At 41.5% G+C, this 25,055-nt stretch overlaps 2 protein-coding genes across 2 annotated transcripts in view; both read right to left on the bottom strand.

Annotated features, from left to right (window-relative positions):
* Positions 1–1,498: 1,498 nt before the first annotated feature.
* Positions 1,499–3,164, bottom strand: FUT4 (fucosyltransferase 4). The gene has a single exon (XM_054592263.1). The coding sequence runs from the start codon at positions 3,162–3,164 to the stop codon at positions 1,605–1,607; it is 1,560 nt and encodes a 519-aa protein (XP_054448238.1). The 3' UTR covers positions 1,499–1,604.
* A 23-nt stretch (positions 3,165–3,187) lies between these two features.
* CUNH11orf97 (chromosome unknown C11orf97 homolog) overlaps positions 3,188–25,055 on the bottom strand; it is a 30,242-nt gene continuing 8,374 nt past the window's right edge. Inside the window, exons 3-4 of the mRNA XM_054592591.1 lie at positions 19,177–19,302; positions 3,188–3,462 (exon numbers count right to left, since the gene is read on the bottom strand). Coding sequence (XP_054448566.1) covers positions 3,188–3,462; positions 19,177–19,302 — 401 coding nt within the window. The remainder of the gene's footprint in view (positions 3,463–19,176; positions 19,303–25,055) is intronic.

Below are 25,055 nucleotides of genomic sequence, written 5' to 3'. Positions count from 1 at the left end.
TGGAGGGTCTTTATTATAATAAATCAAAGAGAAATATAAGCTATCATTTCAGGCTGTAGATCAACTGGCTTTCTAATCATTCATTTATGATCTATATCACTAAGAATGTCACTTTATACAAACAGGTTCTGCTAGTTGATTTATCAAAGTTCACTCATTACTTCTTGGCAGTGGTCGATTTTAAAAGAGCCTTAAGGAGAGGAACCTTTCCTTACATAATTTTGTCTTTTCTGTGGCACCCCAAGTCCAGCTGTTTGGCACAGTGTAGGGATATGGTAACATCTACTGAATATGCTGCTCAAAAAACTTTTAAAGTCAATGCATATATTTTCGAACTTGGTCCCATGCATAGTCTCAAGGGCATTATAAATGTGAGGATACAGGTCCTACTATGCAGACTAGGAGGGAAACCTGCTGGCCCCAGGGAGAATTGGAAGTTTAGCCTTTAATAAAAGACAAAGATCACCACAGGCACTAATTTAGTTCCATTCCCTAGCAACTCAACATTTAACAAGAACAAGACAAATAGAACAAACACTGCTATTAACAGACACCATGATGACTCCATAATACAGTACAATCTCTTTCCCTGTTCTGTAGACAGATAATGCCAGAATCCCTGGAGGACTGATATTCCAGTTTAAATTTCCATTAAAGACACAAAATAAGTAATTTTGTGGGAAATGACACTGGTTTCTGTTTCTGTTGGTAAACACAGTCTGGTTTTCTGGGAAGAGGGGAGAAGGTTGCTTCTGCTTTTTTTCCACATCTGTCACTTTAATATAAATTTTAAAAATCCAAGTTATAGAAAAATACAGACACAGAAGAAATTAGTTAGGGTATGATTATTCACATTTTAAAGGGATTCTCCATAAGGTTTTATTAAATACCAAACTACCCCTAGGGCAGAGGATTTGGGATGTGATTGAAAAGCAGCTTTTCAGGAATACATTTGTGTATAGAGAGGTCCACATATATTCACCTTAACCTTCTCCAAGGACAATTCAGCATCTTGTTTCCATACATGGGACAGGGGAACAAACATTACTTGTTAAGGAACAGTCAAAGGTTTCTTGGATGACCCCTCACCTTTCTTAGGAGCTGAGGCTCTGAGGAATTCAACCAACAAGGAAAAAGACCCCCTTGTGGCCACAGTCCTATCCCACAACAAGGCTCTTTCTAAAACCAGGGGTTTGCTGTTCATTGGTCCAGTGAAACATGAAACAAGGAACAGTGTGTATGACATTGTACTCAACACAGGACACAAATATGGCCTGTGGCAGATGAGGAAATTTAGAGCAACTGACCCAATGGCTTCTTGTAGTCAAGCAATTTCTTCACCTCTGCACTGGTTAGTTACAAGATGAGGAAGGGCCCCCTTCACTTCTGAAGAGGGGGCCCAACTGCTACTTGCCCAAACAACATTAAGAAAGGAACCGGGTTCCTACCCGCCCAGTCTGTGTTGAATTATATGGGCAAATCACCTTTTTCCCCCCCGTCGGTCAAACCTTAGTCCCATGATTCAGCATTCAAAGAGATGCACAGCAGAGGATCAAAAAGCTGATGACTTGACCCCCCTGGGTTACACCCAGGGGAGGATGACTTCACCGCTCAAACCAGCGAGCCAAGCTGCGTATGCTCTGGGGCCGGTCCCCAGCCCTCTGCACAGCCTGGCAGGCCCGGCACCAAGGCTCGTCCCAGAAGGAGGTGATGTGCACAGCGTAGCTCCGGCGCCAATTGAAGTAACGGCGGTAGACAGCTGGATTTCGGTCGAGGAAGAGCAGGTAGGCGGCCAGGGAGGAGGCATTAGGGAAGTCGTCCACATGGATGAAGGCACCTCGGGGCACAAAGCGCTCATAATTGGCACGGTTGGGGCCCAGCACTACCGGTACAGTCCCTGCCAGCAACGCGTTGCGCCAGAGCTTCTCGGTGATATAATCCAGATGCTGCGAGTTCTCAAAGGCCAGGTAAAACTTGTAGCGGGCCACCGTGTGCAAAAGCCCAATGTCAGGCACCGGCCGGCGGCTCCCGCCCTTGCCGAACACGTCCACGGACACGTGCTGCCTCAGCTGGTGGTAGTAGCGGACCCGGGCCTGGCGCTCATCCCAGTTGCTCACCACCCAGGCCACCAGGCCCCGTTTCCGAGCCAGCGGAGGGACCAGGCCTTGTGGCTGGTCGCTGGGATGGGTCCTGGGATAGAGGTAGCCATAAGGCACAAAGACGTCTGAGTCAGCCCGGTAGGAGAGCGTCCAGTTGAAGAGATTACTTGCCAGGCTTCGCAGACCCGGGGAGTGGGAGGGCGACTCAAAGTTCATCCACACCCAGCGCTGGCCCGGGGGCCTGGGGCCCGAGGCAGCCAGGGCTTCGGCGGCCTCCTCGTCCAACACCCGCAGCTCCAGCTCCTCTGCCGAGCGCACCCGGACGCCCCACGGCGGGGGCCAGTCCAGGGGTCCCTTCACGAGGTCTCGGTGGTGGAAAAGCACAGCATGAGCTTCCTCGTAGGCGGTACGGTCGGTGAGTAGGCGGCAGCCGCTGATGTTGAAGCGCAGCCAGCAGTTGGGGGGCGGCCTTTTGGAGCTATCGCGCCCCGCGAAGGGCTCCCACCACAGCAGCACGCCCACTGGCCGCGGCGGGGCGTCGGAGGTCCAGGGCAGCGGCGGGAGCTGCCCCCAGCAGGCGTAGGTTGCCAGGGCTGTGCACACCAGGCCAGCGGCCGCCAGCGCAGAAGCGGTCCGTGGCAGACCCCGCGCGCTGCGCCGCCGGAAGGCCACCGGGCCCCGCGGCGCCCCCATGGCGCGCGCAAACAGAGCAGCCGCCGCTGGCCGCACGTCCGCAAGCGTGGAGCAGCGGCGGCTGCTCTCATACTGCCACTGCGGTTCTAGCCGTCGTTGCCGCTCGTCGCCGACCCTGGACCCGGAGAGGGCGGTCCCGGAATCCCAAGGCTCGCGGATTCTGCTCCCCTCCCCGCAACTCCCCGCGGGGCGCTCCGCCACGGCGAAGTGAGCAAGCCCGGCACCCCAGTCGGGCGCCACCCCGTCCTTCCCCTCCACCGCGCCCCCAGCCCGACCGGCCCGGCCGGGCCCTGAGCGTTTCCTGCTGCACCTCCGCCCACTCCCCTCCCCTTCCATTGCTCCTGGACTGCCGGCTGCGCCCCTCCGGCTCATCACCCGTTACTCCTTATCCGGCCTCAGGGGATCCCCGGCGTTTCTGGGCGAGCCCACCGCCCTAGCCTAGCGCCAGGGCCCGCCCGGAGCTCCTTCCCAGATCCGCCCCGGTGCTTAATCGCTTTGGTCCGGACCCGCGCCTTCGAGTCGCAGGGCAGGCGAGACCCTCCGAAAGCCGCTGCGGCGCGAGAGCCGGCGCAATCGCCGAGGGAGGTGAGCCGGCGGTACCGAGCTTCCTGGCTGAACGGAAGATCAGAGTCCACTTCCTTCCTCACGGCCCTGCGATGGCCAGCGACGCCTGCAGGAGAGAGTGGTCCCGAGAGTCGAGAGTTGTCGGTGACCTAGACCTTGTAAGCCAGACCTTGTGACCCACTGAGACAGGCCAGTTGTGCCATCAGCTTCCCTGGGCGCAGACCCGTCGTTTTGCATTTTGTGAAACCAAATTTTAAAGTGAATAGTTAAACCCTCTTGCCATCAGAACATTCCCTTTGCCTCCTGTCCCAGCAGAGAAGAAAATGTTTTCTGAGCAACTGAAACACATGTTTCCCTTTGCTCCCCCACAGAACACTTCTGAAGGTCCAAACTCAACAGCAGTGTTTGTGCTGGGGCTCGAGGGCTCATTAAACAAAGATAAATATAAGGCCCTTGAGGCCTTTGTCCTCAGGGAGCTTCTTGCCTATTTAGTGAGGTGAATGAATGAACATCACCATTAATATTACTAAGCACTTAAGAAACAATTTCCGCATTTAAGATTATACAAAACACTCTGGATTATAAACTGATGACCAAAAGAAATATTATAGCAAGCAAGTTTAGAATAAAAAGGATAAGTATCACACTGGCCTCCCCAGGTTTATCAACGAGGAAACAATCAAGACACCTACCTCTACAATCACTTGAGGAATTTTCCCCCTATGGATTGAATTTGAATTTCTGGGTTTTAGCCCTCGTTTATGTTATTAAACGTTTATTCAGTGAAATTCTAAATAGGCTGTGAACGGGCTGCTGACCTAGGGAGGCATTTTTGAGAAAACTTGTAGTAGATCAGAGCTGTGCATCCATGGTACCCCAGCCCAGTGCCATATAAGTTACAGAATGTTAGGGGAGGAATAGACTTTCTGGGAATGGGGCTAACCTGTCAGATGTTTTTGATGTTACGCAAACAGAAAATACACTTGGGTTTGCCATTTGGATTTTTTGTGAGCTTTCTCATTAAAAATCAAGTCCACATTGTAAATGCTTCTATAAAAATGGTTTCAGGTGGCACTGCCTGCTGGTCTGCAGTAACAGTTTGGGAGCTGGATGGACAATGTGAGGTGCTCTGGCTATTCCTATCAGCCTAGTACCCCATTCTCCTGCACACTAATACCTTTAAAAATGTTTCTATTTCTTTAAATTTCATGGAATCATTTTCAAGCTAGTTAAGTAAATTGTCATTGAAATGAAATTCAGTGACTCTCTACTGTTATTTTTAATTAAAAAGAAAAACTATACATGCACAAATAACTTTTTCAACCAAAGGAAGGAAAGGAATGCAGGCTTTTCTTTTTATGCAATTCAAAAATCTACATTTATGCACATTCTTCCCCCACTTTAGTTAAGCAAGACGGCATAAATAGAGCCTAATATTGTGTCCAGTGCATGGTTGGTAGGCATTTGATAAATGCTGACCTGCTTGTTTGCTTCCTCCCCATACTCCTAGTGTTCCCTTAAGGCCTCCAGATATTCCAATGAAACCAACTTTTTACTGGCAGAAAGGCTCAGATCTCATGAATATCAATTCCCATTGTGTTCACTTACCTTGGTTGAGTGCAAGACAACAAAGTCCCTACTTTAGTGTGTGTGGGGGTGGGGGTGAGCTGTATATCTGACAGGAAGTTATGGCTGGATCAATGGAAACAAGTCATGACTTCTCTACAAACTATAGTCACACATCACATAAGGACATTTTGGTCAGTGATGGATTGTATATATAGTGTGGTCTCATAAGATTATAACACCTGAAAAATTCCCATTAGTGACATCATAGCTGTCATTAGGTCATAGCACAATGCATTGCATTTGCGGTGATCCTGGTGTAAACAAACCTACTGCACAGCCAGTTATATAAAGGTGTAGCAAATACAACTATGTACAGTACGTAATGATAAGAAACCACTGTTACTGCTGTATGTATTTTCCATACAATACTTTTTTTAAAAAAATTTCACAAGCATTTTATTAATCAGACGGCCATCAGCTTGCTCAGCCCAGAGACATAATTGCTGCCAAGAGCTTTCTGGAAGCCAGGGGTCTGCTCCCTGTACCACCTTCAGGAATCTGGGTCTGCAAGACATCCATTGAGTCACAAGTGACAGGCAGACATGACTGCAGCCACAAACACTATGAACTCATTGAAGTCCACTGTGGCATCTCCATTGACGTCCAGGTCCTTGAGCAGTTTGTCCATGGAATCCTTGTCCCTTCCACTCCGCAAGAAGCCCAGGAGCCTCCTTTCCAAGAGCACCTTTGGCTCCCCCTTGCTCAGGCTCTGCTTGTTGCTGTCTGTATCCCCCTACCAGGCAAAGACCTCAGCAATCATGACCATGGCCAACTCTACTCTTGACACGGAGCTGGACGCGGGCCCACGTTCCTCCTGGCAGTTGGTGCTGCACTGGCAGCGGTCTCCTCCCTCTTGTCTTTACCCTGTTTCTTGAGTGCATTGTTTCTCTCTGATTTAATCTTGTGTTATTTTGTACAGTAACGTGCTGTACAGGCTTGTAGCCTAGAACAATAGGCTATATCAGCTAGGTTTGTGAAAGTACACTCTTTTCTCATGCCCTCAGAAGGACAAAATTGTGTAAGGACACATAACTCGGAACGCATCTCCATTGTCAAGCAGCATGTGAGTCTACTGATTAAAGGTCATAGGCGTTGATTTATTCACAGGGCAATGGTTTGTTCTTACTTGAAAAGCTTGCAGAGGAGGAGGATAAGGGAGGAAAGGTATTAAGGGAAAGTAATAATGCCAGGTGTTCTCATTTATTCATTTAACCAACTGGGAAACGGCATGAAAAACACTATTTCTAACTTCAAGAATCTGTAAGAGAAACAGTCAGGGAAGAGGGAAGGGATCAAGGAAGGTTTTGAGAAAGTGGCTCCTGGAATGGAGCACACACAAAAGCCAGGCAGAGGCCTGGGACAACAGGTTAGGAATTACTAGGGTTTATTTTGGCTGTGGAGATGGAGTTTTATCCTGAAGGCTATGGAGAGTCCGTCAAAGGTTTTAATAAAGCAAGGGAGCAAGACAGAGACTAGAATTTTTAAAAGCTTAGTTGTGAAGGGAGATGAGTATATGGAAGGAGACAGGAAGTGGGCTTCGGATGTGCTGGCCCTGTTTATTGACACAGGCCCTGGTTAATGGGTGTGTTTGCTTGGGGAAGTTCATCAAGCTGCATGCTTAAACATGCACATTACTTCAGTAAAATGTTTTAAATAAAAATCATTCTGTCATTAATAAAGGGTGAATTAGGTATGAGGAACCAAGATAAGAGTAGAAATAAGTCCAGTTGGAAAGCTATTGCTGTAATTCAGATGTGAAATTAAAAGGGGCTTAACTAAGACAGTAGCTGTGGGAATGAAAAGGAAAATTAAAGGAGAATAGAGTCACAGATATTAGGAAGCCAGTCTCTAGGAAGCCTTGCTGAACAACACCTATATCCATATATCCAGGGTAGGCTACATGCCCCTCCTGTGTGGTCCCATATATACATATTTCTGTTTCATTCATAACTCCATCCTGTGCACAGACCTAGGCATCTAGTAGTATTTGTCATCTCAATGAATACTTGTTTAATTAATGAGTGTTTTTTTAAAAAAATCCTCACTGGAGGATGTGTTTATTGATTTTATTTTTATTTATTGTATTTATTTATTTTTAGAGAGAGGGGAAGGGAGGGAGAGAGGGAAAGAAACATCAATGTGAGAGAAAAACAATTGGCTACCTCCCATAAGTGCCCCTCATTCTAGGCTTGTGCCCTGACCGGGGATTGAACCCTCTACCTTTTGGTGTATGGGACAACACTCTGACCAACCAAGCACCCAACCAGCGCGTGAATGGTGTTAGTATATTACTGAAATGACCTGTTGGTGCCTGTGTTCTCCACTAGAATGTGAGTAGGTATCAGGAGAAATTGGCTATGTGAATGACTTGCTGGGACCTTTAGAAGCCCCTTGAGCTTTCAGTGTAAAATGCTACGCATGTATTAATCAGAACCCTGGTGACAGGCATTACAAACTCCATCAAATTAGGCTGGCTCTCATCGGCCCAGCTTGGACCAAGTACTCACCTGTGGTCAAGGGTGGTCTCTTTAGACTCTCTTTGGAGCTATGGGGTAGAATCAGCCCCATCTAAACCTCAAGGACTAACAATGGAGCGGGGGGATTCCCCAAAGGAAAAAATGCTGTTACCTGTAGAAGAAGTGGGCAGGCAAAAACAACATAGCCAAGTGTAAAGAATTATTATTATTCTAAATAAACTCTAAATACCTAGAACTTTATATACATCCTATGCTTCTTTTTAACTTAATAACAATCAACATATGTTCTTTTTGTATTTAAAGTCCTCTTCAACTTCCACAAAATATTAAGACAGAATAGTAAGAAGCTAGGAAAATTCCTGGGCAAGTGGAATGGGGCAACTGAGACCAGAAAATTAAAACAAGACCCAAACAGTTTGAGCAACTTACAGCCAGGTGGTGAACAGTAAGACCTTATCTCTCCTAACCAAGGACACTTGAGAGCACATGGTTTATACCTCCCCTCCCTAACCTCAGAGTAGTAACCTCCCTGGCCATAAACCACAGGCGTTCAGGGAAGAAAGGGATGCTGGTGCAAATGGAGAGAACACCGGAACAAAGGGAGCCAGCTTGGGAAGAAGCAGCGCGAAACCATCAGAGAGAAACAATGCACTCAAGAAACCGGGTAAAGACGAGATGGAGGAGACCGCTGCCAGTGCGACACCAACTCCCCTTTCAGCTCCCCCTCTCAAAAGAGACAGCCCTAGAAATTTCTCCCTCCCAAATGCCCACATTTCCCCTATGTAAACTTGCTTCTGAAAACTCAAGAAAGCGTGGATGTCAGGGTTTTTACCTGCCACCTTCTTAGATTGCTGGCCTCTGATATTAATAAAAGCACAGTTATAATCCAATCTCTCTCTCTGCTTTTTGGCTAAACTGTGACAGAGAGCAGGAACCCCAGACTTGATGGCCCTCTGGTTTCAATATTACACAGAAAAAGCTGGCTTTCAGTTGCAAACATGAAGACAACAAGGTCAGGTATAAAGGAGGACTTTTGGAACCTGTAGATTGATAAAGCAGCATAGAAGAGAGCTTCATAAATCAAAGCTTATCAACATGTCCAAGAATGACCCATTCAGTTCCAATATTTAATATAGGACACAATTCTCTGAGGGCAAGAACCAGGCCAACTGTGGCTCCTAGAAGTCTAACTCATTCTTTGTTCTTCCCCAGGAAAAGAGTTCATTTTAAGCTTGTCCTGAGGCTCCTCACCAGAGACATTTGATATTTCCTAGGGAACCCAGAGAAAACATTCCTAGTGCCTTAGGCCTGCTCCCCAGCACCAGGCTCTGCTAGCCTAGGCTCCAGGAGGCTATCCTCAAATGGTTGCTATTTCTGATTGGATCTGAGATGTCTCTGACTTGATATTGACCTGCGAAGTATACTTTCAATTTTTTCTTTCTTCAAGAAAAAAAGAGCAATTCTGAGTCCTCCCAGCATTATGTACTTAACCGGGATGGGGAGCAACCAGGGAACAGGTGTGGTTAGAAAGGCTAACTCATACACAAATAGGTGGAGATTGTTTCCTTTGGCAGGTGAGTATAAAAATTATGGTTAAAAATTAATAACACTTGTGTAAGTTCAACAACAACCCACAATTTATTGTTAGAACCCTATTAAATCTTTGATAGAAAAATAAACCTAACACTAAGTTAGAAGGTCTTTTCTTTTTTTCCCAAGTGCAAAAACTTACTGCCCATGAAAGATATTGTTATGAATAGAAAATATGAGAACTTACTATGTTTATTTTAGTGTACTCTTTTGTACACTCAAGTTTCTCCTGTAGACTTACTTGACAGAACAGGTAATGCAAGAATTTTGGATGTTCAGAAAAATATACATAGTGAACTTTTGACTAAAGTCAGAAATATTTGTATGATATTTTAAATATTTAGAGAATTTACCTCTGTATTCCTCTTGTTATCTCTTTTTAAAAAATACAGATTATTTTCAGTCACATGTAAAAATTATGGAATATAAGAGTCACACAGAAGAAAATTATTTGGACACTGAAATGAACATTTTAATATCTCAGAGTGCAATGCCTTGTACATATGAGATGTTTAATAAATATTTATTAAACAAACGAATGCACGAATGAGTGAATGAATGAATGAATGAATGAAAATCACTATTAATTATACATTTCATGAGGCACTTATGAAGCCATTCAATTTCTGCTCATGAAGATGATGCAGAAGACTTGGGACTATAAAATGATGACTTTGATTTTTTTTAAAAAAAAGATCGCAGGTACAGGATAAAATGGTATCACACTGGTCTTCCCAAACCCTTTTCAGGTTCACCAGTACTAACCTCTTACCCCCAGCCCAAGTGTACTTCACTTGGGTCAAGTGAGTTAGCACAAATCCTGCACAATTTCAGGAACTCTAGCTTATCTGATTCAGGCCTACAATGGCACCTGCCTTGTATCGGTACCTACTTGTAGCCACACTCAAGGCAGCCAGACCCTGACTCAAGGAGGCAGCCCAGCTGTCTGTAGATGGAGAAAATGATGTTGACTTTGTTCCCCTCCCCATGTTCTGACCCGCTTCTCACACACACCCAGGGCACAATTCACAAAAGAAAACAGGAGGAAGATATATTTTCCCCAGAAGTCAGATAACTCTGCCTTCACTAGTAAACTCTTCCAGCCAGCCAATCAGACCACAATATTGGTCGGACTGGGTTCTATCACACTCATTCCTGTGATTCTTCTAAGAGGGGTCTCAGGAATTTGAAATATTAAGACATGCTTGTTGAATTAATGTAAACAAAAGTAGTGACCTATAAATGATTTTGGAAAAGTGTGGAAACGGAAGAGTAAATGGAAGAGGAAACGGAAGAGTAAAATGCATGTTGCTCATATGGCAAGGAAAAAAAAATCCTGAAGGAGTAGGACAGCCAAATTTTATAGGTCCAGGTTAAGCTTATTGTAGCCAGATATCTCCAACCCAGAAATCTTACGTGATGCATGAAAGTGAAATCACATTGAAAATGTTGGTTATAATAGGATTATTTCAGCCGTCCTAAAATGAACCTTTGATCTGTATTTACCCTTAGGAATGTTTAGTGCAATTCAACATTCAGTCTAAGGAGGAAAAGAAAGACAGGTGAATAAACATTGCCGCGGTCTAACCAGGTTACGGGTTGCGGAAGCTACTTCTGCCCTGGCAGCACCGCTGGGCTCTGCATAAAAAGGAAAATTCTTTCTTGAGTGAGCTCCCTGTTCAAAGACTTAATTTCCTGGACATTCAAGACAGTAGGGAAATGGCAGCAACTCTCCAAGTCAGAGAAATTAGGTGTGAATGACAGAGGGAGATGCTGCCTGACTACCCATTTACAGAGCCCATGGTCTGCCCCTTCCATTACTGAACAGCTCTTTGGCTGTTCAGGCTCCCTTGATGCTCCCCTGGGCATGTTTCCCAATTCTCAGTTTAAGAAAGAAGCAGTGAGGATTATTGTTAGATTTTGATTTGATTACCCCAGGATTTGCTGTGTTTCCTTGAAAAATAAAATGCTTCAGTTTTGTCTTTACTTTGATACATTATGGGTATGCCTCTCTTGTCCGTATCAGCTGGTAGAGTTGTTTATAAAGTGCTTACCAAGAAATACAGGACTGAGAATTGTTCTGTAATGACATTAGAATCAGAGCTTGCTTGAACTTATAAATCTGCACAAGTATAACTTCATGCAATAGCATTTATTGAATGCCAATCATGTGCTAGGCAACTGAGGTACAGTTGAACAAACAGACCAACACTTCTGCCCTTGTGGGACAGCTGGCTACCATACTCAGCCCACCCATTTAAATTATAGCTTTAAAGCAAGTCCATATCGAAATAAACCGAAGGTTCACATGAGAAGCTGTGATGCATTCAGCCTGCACACTTGTCTCTTGAAGCACCATTTCCTGGATTGTCTTATCACTTTGTCCTTTGTCACTTCTGCATTGATCCAGTGTCACTGTCAGTGTAGAAAGTTCTCTCGGGCCTCTATAGTTGTACTTTTCTCATCCCATTTACAATTAGCTTAAGCAAAGTTTGTCGGATTGTCAGTAAAGTTTTTCAAGTTAAAGGAAGGCAAGTTTCCGTTGCGGAGAGGGGTAGACATGACTCTTTGCACTCCATAGATTCCACTGTCTCTGCTTTAGTCATAGAGATGTGGAATTATAAACCAGAACCAGTTAGCCTTCTTTAGACAAAAAATTGGGGTGGGGGCAAGGCAAAATTTGCTACCGTTTTAAGTGGCATCATCTATTGTATAGGCACCGGAAAAAAAAAAAGGGTTTGTTACTTAACAGATGTCATTATTATTGATCATGCGAAAGGCATCTGAAAGGTAAGAAAATTAAGACCAAAAGTAACTGAGACATGGTAAGAAATAAAAAATATAAAAGTATCTTGGTAAGTGAAGATATTTTCATACAAATTGTTGTGTTTTTCTCATGTTTATTATATGAAATTTTTTAATACAGAAAAATATAAAGAAGGGAATAAACCATCTGTAGTTAACCGATGGTTGGAATTCTCTCTAAAAATAGCCACATGCTGAACCATACCCTGTATGAGGAAAACCACCAGTCAACAAGCTTTGCTCACGCACATGGTTTTAGTCAGCATTTTAGCCCATTACTTTTTTTTTAACTTTTACACCCATTGATTAGCAATATCCCCATTCTCCCTTACTCCAGCCCATGGCAGCCACCATAATATTCTTTGCTTCTACGAGTTTGACCATTTTAGACACCTCATATAGGTGGAATCATGCAGTATTTGTCCTCCTGTGACTAGCTTATTTCACTTAGCATAATGTCCAAGTCCAACCATCTTAACCTCTAATTTCCTGTCGTGTGTGTGTGTGTGTGTGTGTGTGTGTGTGTGTGTAGACAGGCATGTGAACCTGGGTGAAATGTTGAAACATTCTGGGAACTCAGGGGATTGGTGTTCTTGACATGGGCAATGTTGACTTCCAACTCTATTGCCCTATTTTCATTCAAAGTTCTTCTGGTTAATTCCTTCTGGAGTATAAACCTGTACATTTCTATCAGGATTAAGGAGAAAGCCTTCTGGGTTACAAGAAAATCTAAGGGGTTTCCTATTTGTTGTGTGGGCAGAAGGAAGTAAAAATATTTCTTAAAATACCAGGCTGAGACAAATTGAATGCAAATGAACGCCTATCGATAGGAACAAGATTAAGAAAATTTTGGTACTGTCCGACCAGGACATGCTATATATAACCTATAAAATCATGATTTAGACAAACATATTACTAGGAAAATGGTCATGATGTATGACTAAGTGAAAAAATGCAGACTATGAAGTATGTGTAATGTGATAGTATTTTTATTTTAAAAAACCTCATTGCCCTGACTGGTGTGGCTCAGTGTGTTGGGCCTAATCCCACAAACCAAAATGTCGCTGGTTGAATTCCTGGTCAGGGCACATGCCTGGGTTGTGGGCCAAGTCCCCGGTTTGGGGCATGCGAGAGGCAACCAATTGATGTTTCTCTCCCTCTTTCTAAAAAGAAATAAAATCTTTAAAAAAATAAATTAGAATCCTCCTCATGGTATCATTAGTATTTCTACATACATTTTAATTGTAAGACAAAGGGTATGTTTATAAGATAAACCAAAGGATAGATTTCTTTAAAAGGCTAAAAACTTGTCTTTGCAGAAAAAATGTGTCCCATTTTGTGCAGCTAAATAGTCTTCCCAATCATTTTGGCTTTTTATTTTCTACTTCTAATCTGTTCATCTGTGTGGCTTACAGATACTTTGCCATAACTATTTGGCCAAATTAAGAAGTCAGGTGCAAGCCCTATGACACCAAGATGTCCAGGATGTTGTAGCAAGTGTCTCTGGCACAAACTGAGGAAATTCAAGGACTACTGGGGCCAGGAGCATATAAAGTGAAGAATGAAAGTGAGCAAGTTGCAAACATCTTTGGGGGGAAAAAAGCATTTTGTTTTATTCGTGAACTCAGATGGAATGTTCCTATCATATATCATCAAGGATGAAAATGGCTATTGGTTTAAGATTGCTATAGATTTTTATCATTTTCAAGAAGTGTCCTTATAATCCTGGTTTTCAAAGTTTTTGTTTTAATAATGCTTATTAAATTAAAAACGTAAAAAAATGCATCATATGATAAAGTAATTTTTTAAATCATCCTCTACATTTGGTGTTTAAATGGTTTTAGTTATTCATTATTATAAATAATTCTGGAATGAAAAACCTTGTACATGACTCCAGTTATGAAGAAATGCAATGGGGCAATCAAGAACAGAATTTAACCACAAAAGGAACCAGGGCTCCAGAGCCCCAGAGTAAAATAAGGACAGATACCTTGGCAAGGAAACGGTGCATGAAATCAGTCCTCAGTGTAGCACCCAGCCCAGGCAGCAATTCTGAAAATGAAGGGGAGTGGGGTGAGGGTGGATGTGGGGAGACCTTATTTACTAGGCAGGAGTAAAGTGGAAGTGAGGAAGGGAATCCCTGAGCATGTTTGTAAACTCACACTGGGAGCTCAAGTGCAAACAGGATATTATTTCTAATGAGTGAATAATACTTCCCACACCCTGCACTTTTTCTGCGTCATCCTAACATACATGCGAAAAAATTGATGATAAGAATTTTTAGAAGGTTAATATTTTAGATTAGTAAGTAAATGCTTTACCTCATCTCCAGGTAGTTTTTGGTGTTATAGTCTTTGACTAACTTAAGATGTGATCTCTCCAATTTTAGCCACTGGCCCAAGCACTGTTATTGAAATAGCCAATGATGAGGGAGTTCCGTAAACAACGATGAGGTAGTGGCTGGAATTGGCTTACAGGTAGGCTCTCTTCTAGTGTGTATTAACCAAGTGGAAATTTTTATATTAATTCTGGAGAAGTTTGGACCTTGACTCAAGAGATTAGTGACTGTTTCACAGTGTAAATATTTTTAAGGAGGGAATGGACATAACCAGTCAACAAATCTTTGTTTACCTGACTTGATTTATTACATAGAAACTGAGAAGTAAATGTGAGAACTGGGAACTGGAGGAAGTTTTAAGAAGATCTTTCCTGTAGAGGAAGTAGAATGAAAGGTGTGACCGAATACCAGGAAAAAACTTTAATGGGGTGTGGTGGTAAGTAAATCATGACAGTTATATATAAAATGAAAAATCAAAATATCCACAGGTAGATTAATAAATGCAAAAAATTAGTACAAACATATAACGATTTTTAATGTAATTATTTAAAGTTAAATTTTAATGAATGTGAAATTATATGATATGATAAAAGGGATAATAAACACAGACACAATACATGTGACTTCAAATATGTAAACTAAAAAGTGGATAGGAAAAAAGAATGAAAATATATCAACATGTTATCTGTAGTTGTTTCTGGGAAGTGAATTACAGATTTTTTTTCCCTTTTTTTCTATACTACATAGATATTACTTTTGACAACTGGGTAACTGGAGAATAAGAAGGCCAGATCTTTCCCCTTGTTTTAACCTTTTTTTAAAAACCCAGTAGTATTAGTAAAAAATTTTTTAATTTTATTTATTTTTTAGAAAGTTTTAAAAAATATTTATTTATTTATTTATTTATTATTTATTTTTAGACAGAGGGGAAGGGAGGGAGAAAGAGAGGGAGAGAAACAACAATATGTGGTTGCTTCTCACGTGCCCCCTACTGGTGACCTGGCCTGAAACCCAGACAAGTGCCCTGACTGGGAATCTAACCAGAGACCCTCTGGTTCACAGACCAGCACTCAATCCACTAGGCCACAGAAGCCAAGGCGTAAAATTATTTTTTTTCCTTTCTTTTACATGTCTCCGGAAAATTCCTGGCTGCTTACTGTTTAGTGGACAAATTCTAGAAAAATGATGAGCCCTAACATGGCTAGCATTAAAATGGTTGTCTCTGAGTCAGAGACTTTTCATTCCTGTCATTCATTTCCTCACCTGTATCTATACGTGAACTGGTGTCTGTTTTGCTTGTTTTTTTAGTGGATGAACATGATGATATCCTGGTGAAAGGTTAAGGTTTATAAAGTTTACTTGAAGTAAAGACATTAAATAGGTCTTTGTTTTATCATATTTTATGTATTTAATAAAAAGATCTGAATTAGAAGCCCAAAGTATTTCAGCTGTGACAAGTAAAGATAAATATATTTTCCTTCATTGTTTTCAAGTGTTTAGCCAACTTTACCAATAGTCTGCCATTACTTTGGATCAATTGATAGATAGGAATTAATATCAATAATAGAAATTATAGACTAATGTACATTTTTTTATACCTCTTAAACTATAAAACAAGCTTGGATTTCTTCTCTGTTTTTCAGATATTAGGAGAAAAAGGTTTTTTCTCAAAGGAAAAGTTTATTCTTCTTACCCTAAAGTAAAGAAATATATGAATTAAGTAAGTAAATTTTACTCTGGAAAAAATGCTCTTTAATCTCAACCTCATTTTAATTTAAATTTGATTTAATGTAAAAGCCACAGCCACGTGATCCAAATAAGTGAGAAACCACTCCTCAGCCTTCGAGGCCTTTATTACTCATGGTGTCCCTTAAGCAGCATTGGCTTCACCCAGAACCTCCTAAGAAATGGAGACTCTCAGACCCATGTCAGACCTACTGTATCAGAATCTGAATTTTAATGAGAGGCCCATGTGATCTCTTAGTTTTAATGTGTAGGCCCATTAAAGCTTGAGAAGCAGTGGGCTAGACAGCTTTTTGTTGTTGTTTTTATAATCCACAGAATAAGAAGGAAGTTGATAAAAGTAGATAAACAGAACTTGCTAGGATGATGATGAAACTTTTGTTTGCCGTCTCTAACAGAAATGTGTTTTAGAACTACAACTGGGACATCGTGATTCTAAATCTTAAATGAGATGCATTAAACGTTGGAGACGTCACAGCTGCAATGATCGTGTGATACATGAGCAAGAGGAAAGAAGTACAAGTGAATAAAAAAAAGATGACAAGTAAGGATTGACTGAACTCTCTAAGTGAAGTACACTTACAGGAGAAGTTTCTGGAAATGTCGTAATCTATGAAAAACCTCTCTTTGAAAGCATGAGTTCCAAGGTATGTAAAAGATAATGTGAAACTTTTAGTGATTCACACACTAAAATCAATAGATTCCCTTGCTTTCCCCCCTGTTATCTGCATTCTGTTTGATTCAGCAGTGTCAGGTGGCAGAAAACCATAGACTCTTGTGGAGGGGGAGACATGTAAGTCAGCAGCAAGGATATTCTGAGCATGTAGTATGCATCATACACATCCTGGTCCCTCATTCACTGGCCATTCTCATGACACAAGTGAGTGAGCACTTACTCTGCCCGGCCAGGGCCAAGTTCTAGATACAGGGTGGTGAGTAAAGAGACACAGTTCCTGCCTTCATGGTGCTTCTGACAGTGTATGCATGACTACTGATCAATTTTTAAAAACTCTGTGTGGATTTTGTTTATCCACGATATTTCTGTGCCTTGTATCTATCTACCTTTTTTCATTGGTAGTGAGAAATGTCTAATTCTCAGTTATCAGTCTGATTCATACAGACTGATCATTCGTGATTTGTATGGCAGATAGTAGCAGTTCATAAAGCAAAATGTAGCTGGCAACTTACTGATATGGAGCTAAGGGATGTAACAATAATAGTTACATAGGGTAATGTGGTGATCGCTATAAGGGCCTGACATGGGCTGGAGATAGAGGGCTGGGGCTGCTAGGAAGGCAGTGTGGGTAAGTAACTACGATCAGGAGTCATGAACGAGTCTCTCCTAAATTGTATGGATGGAAGTAATGCAATTATGGACAAAATGAAACACACATTTTAAAATCTGATGTCCCCAGTTGAGGAACTGGGCGCATCTATTGGACTTTTATGTCCTCAAATGAAGGTAATTTGTTCTCCAAACAAGTCTTATAACATGGCATTTAGAAAATTATTTGCCTTCACAATAAATTGCTTCATGAGTTTTCATGGAATGATGGATTTGCCCACTGTAAGTGGGACCTGACAAACTGGGTGGAAGGTTGAAATAAACAGTTCACAATTGGCAAGTGTCCCAGACATGGGTTGAATCAACCATTACTTCAGGACATTGCTATCTTTGTGGATTTTGAGTGTAGCTGCCTTCTAAGTTCCTAACCCTGCCATCCCATAGCCCTGGCATTTGTGCCTGTTTAACCACCATGACTGGTTCCACCCTTGTTTTCCAGTGACTACATTCCCTGTTACAATGGCCCCATGGTGAAGAACTTAGTCTCAGGAATCAGGTGGACACAAGTTTGTAGTTCTGACCTCACTACCTCCTAGACATAGGATCTTGGGTAAGGTACTGTCTCAGTGCCTCAGTTTTCTCACCTGGAAAATGGAGATTATACATCTCACCTCACGTGACCATGTAGGTTACAGAGCTATACAAGACACTACTATGCCTGGCACGTGGTAAATGGTGGCTACAACTATTTATTAGTAAACCCAGGTCTCCGTACAGGTTCCTTTCTGTTACATGAATCCCCTTAGTAACAAGTGTTCCTGTTTATTTGTTATTTGTATTACCTTGTGTCTCAGTCTCTCAGTGGCTATATTTTCTCCCTACTGAGTTCATATTCCAGAGGCTGTCTCCCCAGGAATCTTTCTTCTTCGTGGCACTTTTGCTGAGCTCTCACTGTTCTCCAGGTTCAACAGACATCCATAACTTGGGCACTGTTTGTCTCAGAGGCAGCAGTCCTTGTGGTTGAAAACCACTGGAGATTGGCTGCCTGGGTTCAAATCTCAGTCCTTCCACTTTCTAGTTCAGTGACTCTGGGTAAATTTTTCAACCTTCCTGTGCCTCAGTTTACTCATCTCTGGAATGAGTTGTAACTGTTTGATGTGATTGTTGTAAAGATTAAGTAGATTAACATATGTGAGGAATCTAGAATAAGTGTTACATAGCACTTGTTACTATGAGTCATACCTTGTGTAACCCCAAGCTGGGCACTTACCCATTTCTCTCTTCTCACCCTGGGGTAATGTCCCAACTGTAGAGCTATTTTTAGGATTTGTATACCCAATTTCATGTCCCTGGACTATCTGAACACTGCTTGTGCTTCCATGTCAAGACCCCTGCCTTCTTCACATCCTGCCACAAGTGTTCCTGGCAGACACTAGCTGTGACAGTGAGGGATGAGTAATATTCTCTTCCAAACTCTGTATCTCTGAGGAACAGTACACTGTGCCCAGCCTGATGGACTCTTACATAAAATGGGGTGAAACCAAGGGAGCCAAGCAAAGCAGCTGCCTTATCCTTCCTTACTTCCCTCATCTCCCTTTCCTCATTTCCATTGGTAAACAAAGATCATTCATCCACAAGAAAGGACCATGCAAGATTCCTCCCCACTGAGGCTGGCTGTGTGCTAGAAAGTTTTACATGGGTATACAAAGCACAGGAAAGAGTCAGAGTATAAGCTTCTATTGTTTACATGGGGTAAAAAGTTGGTTAGCTGAACTGGTAACCATTTAAATTCCATAAAGAGGCCATGCGGTTAAATTGAAAGTAACCTCGGAGAAGTGAAGCAAAAGAAGATTGAATTTTGACTGAGAACTTTGAGTAAAGCATACACCCCAGGTTTGTAAACTGTTCAGCACCCTCAGGGCTTTGGTGGAAGTCGGGGTGCCAGGGTCTTACTTCTCAGCCTTCCGTGCCTTGAGTAGAACTCAGCTTGTGACAGTAAATCATTTCTGCTCTGCAGTCCTGGCTTCAAGCCTCCCAGGGGGAGATTCCTTTTAATGCTCCAAATCCCTTCCAGGGCCACTGTTAATAATTTCAAAAGCAAGATGATGATTATTAGCTTATTCTCTCTTTAGCATGAAGTATTTTTAAAGTATTTACTTGGTGATTATTTTTTCAGTCATTTGTGTGGTGGTTCACTTGACTTGATTAATCAAACTACCCAAGATCTTTATTATTTGTTTAATCTTTTATTCTAGTTCGTTCATTCAATTAATCCTTATGCAATTAAACCTCTACAGTGCTTAATTAGATCATTTAATTTACCTCTTAAGAAGTAGATGAAAAGCCAATATAGAAATATAAATGACAAAACACAGAAAGATCAAGAATAAATAACAGTTAATATATAGCCTTCATTCAGTCAAACTTGTCTGATTCTGACTTAATTACTAGAAGCTCAAAAATTTCCAAAAATAATATAACCTAAGGCTACCACATTAACTCATCCAATAAATTCCGCAATCTTCTAAAAACCATAAACTAAATGCTGTTTAATCTCCCCTTCGAAGAAACATAAAATACTAGAAAATGCTATAGCAAAATATTTGGAACTATATATACATTGGTACAAGGAAAACTATAGGCTTAAATCCTGATACCATTCAATAAGTATTGGTTTAGTAATAAGTTGCACTGGGCTTTCTTCCATACCCTAAGGTCAATTATTTAGGTATTTCAGAGTCGGTCATCACAAATTTGTTGAAAATCTACTGTGTAGAAATCTGTGACCCAAGCCAAGTAAGGTAGTGAATTCAGGTTAGTGCCATCACTTGTTTTTTGCATTTTGTAAGCTGCAGCTTTTGATGACAAATATTTTCCACAGATCCAATTTGTCCACTGGCATCCACACTGATATTTGACCCATCCGCAAAGAATTTCGTACCATGTAATGATTAGGGGCCTGGCCTTTAAGTTCAGAGGAGATCTGGTTCCAGTCTCTGCTCCACCACCTACCGGTCCGTATGACGTTGGACAAGTTATTTAACCCAGTATGTCTCGGTTTCCTTGTCTGTGAAATGGGAATAATACTATCTACCTTGAAGGATGAAATGGATAAAAGTGCTCTGCACTTAATAAATGACAGCTATTACTTTTAAAGGGACAATGTTTTTCCTGCCCAAGCATGGACTTGGATTCCATTTCTGGGCGCATAGGTACTGACCTGACTCACTAAGCTGAATTTCAATACTTGATTTTCCTTCCCTCTCCTGAGTGGAGCAGCCCAAGCTATCTGTCAAGATTAGTTTCTTCCTTCTTCAAAGACCTTCAGGAAAAACTCCACAATCTCCTTCAGTCAAGATTACAAGGTTTAAGCTGTTCCTTATATCTAACCTAAATCTTCCCCACCATTCAAACCAGGTTCCTCTTCTTCTGTCCTATTTAGAGCTAGAAGAGGGCTGCTCCCCTGCCTCTGGGTAATAAACTCTCAGATTTAGGAGTCCATAACTGTTTGCTAAATACCCCTGTGCTACACACCCTCTAAGATTTATATTTGTTCTCCATTGTGCTAAGGTCTGGTAAATGGGGAACAGTTTAAAATCAGGAGGCAGAACTATGTAGCAAAACCATATCAAATTAGAAGACCTATACTAGTCTAATTTAAGTGTGTTTTTTCAGTTGCTACCCCAGACATAATGGAAGTTTACAACTTAATAGGGAAAATACTTGAAATATAAATGCAGTTGCTTGGAAATGCATGAAAAAAAAAAAACCCTCAAAGCATAACTATGCATAAGTATTTACTGTACTCAAGAGTAGAGGCTGCTGGAAAAAATTGCACTACTTTGATCTGATATGATGTGTGGGTGAAGAAGTTACAAAAGATGCTATCTTCAAGGGGAGAAAATGAGGTCTGGAAAGAAGCACGAATCGCCTTCGAAGCAGCTGCTTCTTTAAAGAGAAAACCAACTCTGGATCTGGCCACGTTTGCTCCAGGAGGAGGACGGAAGACAAGACAAAGCAGGAGCAGCGCCAGAAAGACCTGTGTTGGCAGCTGAAGCCCAAAAGGAAAAGGGCAACCGGCAAAAGAGAAAAGCTAAGAGAAAGGAATTAAGTTCTTTCTTGAAACTCAGGATCTTCTAGAGATTCTACTTCTTCCTTCCCCTCTCATGCCCCCTGCCCTTTCTACTCAGAGATCTTTGTAGGTGTGTTTTTATCCTGAATTTTAAAGTTACTAAACCATGCTTTTGTGCTGGCAAGTTTAGCTACTGGGACCTGGCCTGGTCTTTCAGGGAAGGTAAACTCGCCCTTTAAAAATATTTTGTTCCTTTAAGCTGTCTCTGGATTGTGCGTAATGAACGTTAGAACTTGAAAAGCTAGTTTAGGACCATATTTTCTATGCCTCCTTTCGTGAACATGGTAGGATTTGACCAGAGGAAGAAAAATTGAAGTGATTTAAATTTAACTTTGCTGGCTTCTAAGCTTTGTAATTATCTTGACATGCTATTGGTGTCTAGTAAATTCCTGGCATATTGTATGTGCACAAAACATTTTTGTTGAATAAATTAATGAGTAACAAACACATCCACTCTCACTGAGCAACCGTTTACATTTTCTGAGTTGGTACTAAACATAATAAATAAATCAGACACAAAATTAAGTTTTTATGCATTAAGACACATGTAGAGACAAATGAATGTAACTGGCAGGACATTATTGAAACTCATTGGAAAAGGAAATGTTGTGCATGGAAAAACTAGGAAGATTCATTCAAATTTATCTTGACTACTAAAGTTCTATAGATTTTAGCCAGAAAAATACAAAAGCCCTTGCAATTTGAAAACATTACATTAGAACATTAATTTATTTCTGCAAAGTCCTATATAGAAGTTCTTAGAAACATAGAACTCATGTCTCACAAGCTTACCGCTTCTTTCGAAGAGGTTGTAAGGAGGGGGAAATCTTCAGGGAATCACTAAGAATATGTGAATGATGATGTTCAATAAAATCTCATTTATCCAGAAGGTTGCATAAGTTGCCCCAAATTCCATTTTCACGTGACAAAAGATCTGATCATAAAATTGCATTTCTTTTTATTCAGGATGAGGAGAACCTTTCATGTAGATCCTGGGCCATTCCTATATGACAAGAATGTGTGTAATGTCTCTGAAATCTTGGTTTTACCTCAAGTTTAAACCTAAACTGAGGCTGAAAATTGTGTCGATATTTTTTTAACTGAGCAGAGTACAGTTTGCTACCAATGCAATTTCAAGTCTTTTTCCTCTCAGAAGACATAGTATTGTGTTTTAAAGAATGACAGTATAACCCAATGGCTAAGAGTAAGGATATCAGTTTCTGACAAGCATGCATTTAAACATCAGCTATTTCAGTGTGTGACAATGAGCAAGTCACTGTACTTCCCTAAGTCTCAGCTTCCAGGTCTGCAAAATGGGAATAATAAGAACACAGGATTGTTGTAAGAGTTAAGAGAAATGATAATTTGTAAGCAGTCTTCATGTCCAGAAGATACACCATGAATGACAGCCGATATAGTAATTATTATTATGCCCATCATTGCCATCGTCATTTCACATCTACAGACACCCTTCATCCACCCCTCACCCAAGCAACCAATGCTTCCTCCTGAACCCAATGTCTCTGCATCAAGAGCCTGGAAAAAAATCAGCAGCCCTGTGGTCACTGGTGCCATTCCCTGAGCCCAAGTATGGGGTGCACGGTAACAACCACCTAGGACATCTTGGCATCTCAATGTCTGCACAGCTCTTATTAACTGGTGAAAACAACACAGCCCAAGAACAGATGGGCCAGCTCATTCAGCTGAGAGCCCCAGAAGGCTGAAGAGCTCTTTATCCTGAGTCCTGGGTTGCTGCCCAAACAACAGTATTTCAAAAGAAACGTGATGTTCACTTTGTTAGATATCCATAAAACCTAACTTCTGGATCTTCTGATTTTTTTTTTTTTACTTATTTCATTTAACCCAAGGAGAAGAAACATTTGATCTTTTACCAGTTTCATTCAACCAAAGGAAAAGAGAAAAAGTACAGAAATAATTTAAGGTTATTACTTCTAAATAATTTCATAATTGTCATCATTAGCTCAGTCACAAATAAAACATGCTATAATTTAATTTACTTAACTTCAAGATCAATGCCCCTCTTAACAAATGGCAAAAGCTCTTCAGTAAGTTTATCTACACGTACTTTGTTATGTGGTCATGTTTTGGTGCTTTATCAACAATTGAAGGGAAGTCCAGTCTGGACATTTTTTGAAATGTCATCTTCTCCAATCATATTATTGCATAAGTATGTGAAATTTATTGTTTAAAAATTGAAACAAACCCAACCAATGCATACATAACTACGCAAACATGCATGGAGACATGCATATTCAACTTGGAGTCCCTAGAATTAACATGGACTTGGATCTAAGAAAGTATATATTGCGACAGAGACCAGGTAGGTAATGTAAGTAAGTAAAACCAGGGGTAGAAATACAGGCTCTCCCAGTCTTGTATTTTTTCCCTACTTTTGTTTGAGGCATGTATGCCAGAGGATCACTTTTTTCCTACTTCTACCATAAGAAGAGAAAGTCTGCAGCGAATGTGTGAACATTAGGCAGCTTGTGATGTGCCCCACTTGCCTGGGGAACTCGGTGAGCAATGGTCAAGAGCAGAATGGGAAGGCCGGCAAGGACGGTGTAACCCAACTCCAGCCGCTGCTGCCAAGTGTGAATGTTGACTCTGTTGTCACCTCTTCCTTTCTCTTCCCTCCTTTCTCTTCACCCAATATAATCTAGAAATCTAGATATGTATATAAAAGGCCCTGATTTTTAAAATGTTGACAACTGGTTGATACATTTAAAAATACAATGCAGAACAAATAAATATGTCCATATGTTTGTAAGAGGAAGCTGGCATATGAGTCAACAGCTTGGGTCCTGAGCCAAACTGAAGTACCGCTGACAGCCACTGAGTGAAAGAGAGAGAGGTGGGATATGGGGATTGGGAGTGGGAATGCAGGGTGCCTCTCTGGTTGTAGACACGGACATCAGTCCAAGTCGTTCATTGATATGAGTGACATGTGGGAAGAATCAAGTGGGAGAGAGGTACTAGTTTCATTGGAATGGGTAAAGGAGAAAATGTTCTTAAAGGAGGATGAGAAGGACTATCCAGAGAGGTAAGAGAGGAATGAGGACATTTTAGTATCAAGGACTTCAAGGAAAGAAGAAGGTTTAAGGAGAGAGCCATCAACTATGTCAAATGTTGCGGAAATCTCAAGCCGGCCAAGAATGAAACAGTATCCACCAAATTTAGCTAGTGTCACCAGAGGCACTATAGTGAAGAGGAAGTCAATGGTGCCCTGGCTGGGTGCTCAGTTGGTTAGAGCCTCATCCTGATATACAACAAGGTTGCAGGTTCGATCTCCAGTCAGGGCGCATACAAGAATCAACCAATGAGTGCATAAATAAGTGGAACAACAAATCAATGTTTATTTTTTCTCTCTCTCTCCCTCCCTCTCTCCCTTTCTCTGTCTCTCTCAAATCGATTTTAAAAAAAGAAAGGATGTCAGTGGCATTTGGAGTGAGATCTGAATTTGGAATTCAGTTTTGCCATTTAATGCATAACCTTGGACAGTAAAAAATCTCTCAAAATTTCAGTTTACTCATCCATAAATTGGGGATCATAATATCTATATCACATAGCTTTCAAGAGAATTTGAGGTAAGCAAAATAAAGCCTCTGTCCTCAGGTAGCTTTTGTTCTAGTGGGAAAGATAGTCAATAAAGTAGTATGCAAATTACTGTATAATCTCAAGA

Source organism: Pteronotus mesoamericanus, unplaced genomic scaffold (assembly GCF_021234165.1).
Source record: "Pteronotus mesoamericanus isolate MK-2021 breed Mesoamerican mustached bat unplaced genomic scaffold, CSHL_Meso_final scaffold_36, whole genome shotgun sequence".
NCBI lineage: Eukaryota > Metazoa > Chordata > Mammalia > Chiroptera > Mormoopidae > Pteronotus > Pteronotus mesoamericanus.
This window is presented reverse-complemented; position numbering and strand designations above follow the sequence as displayed.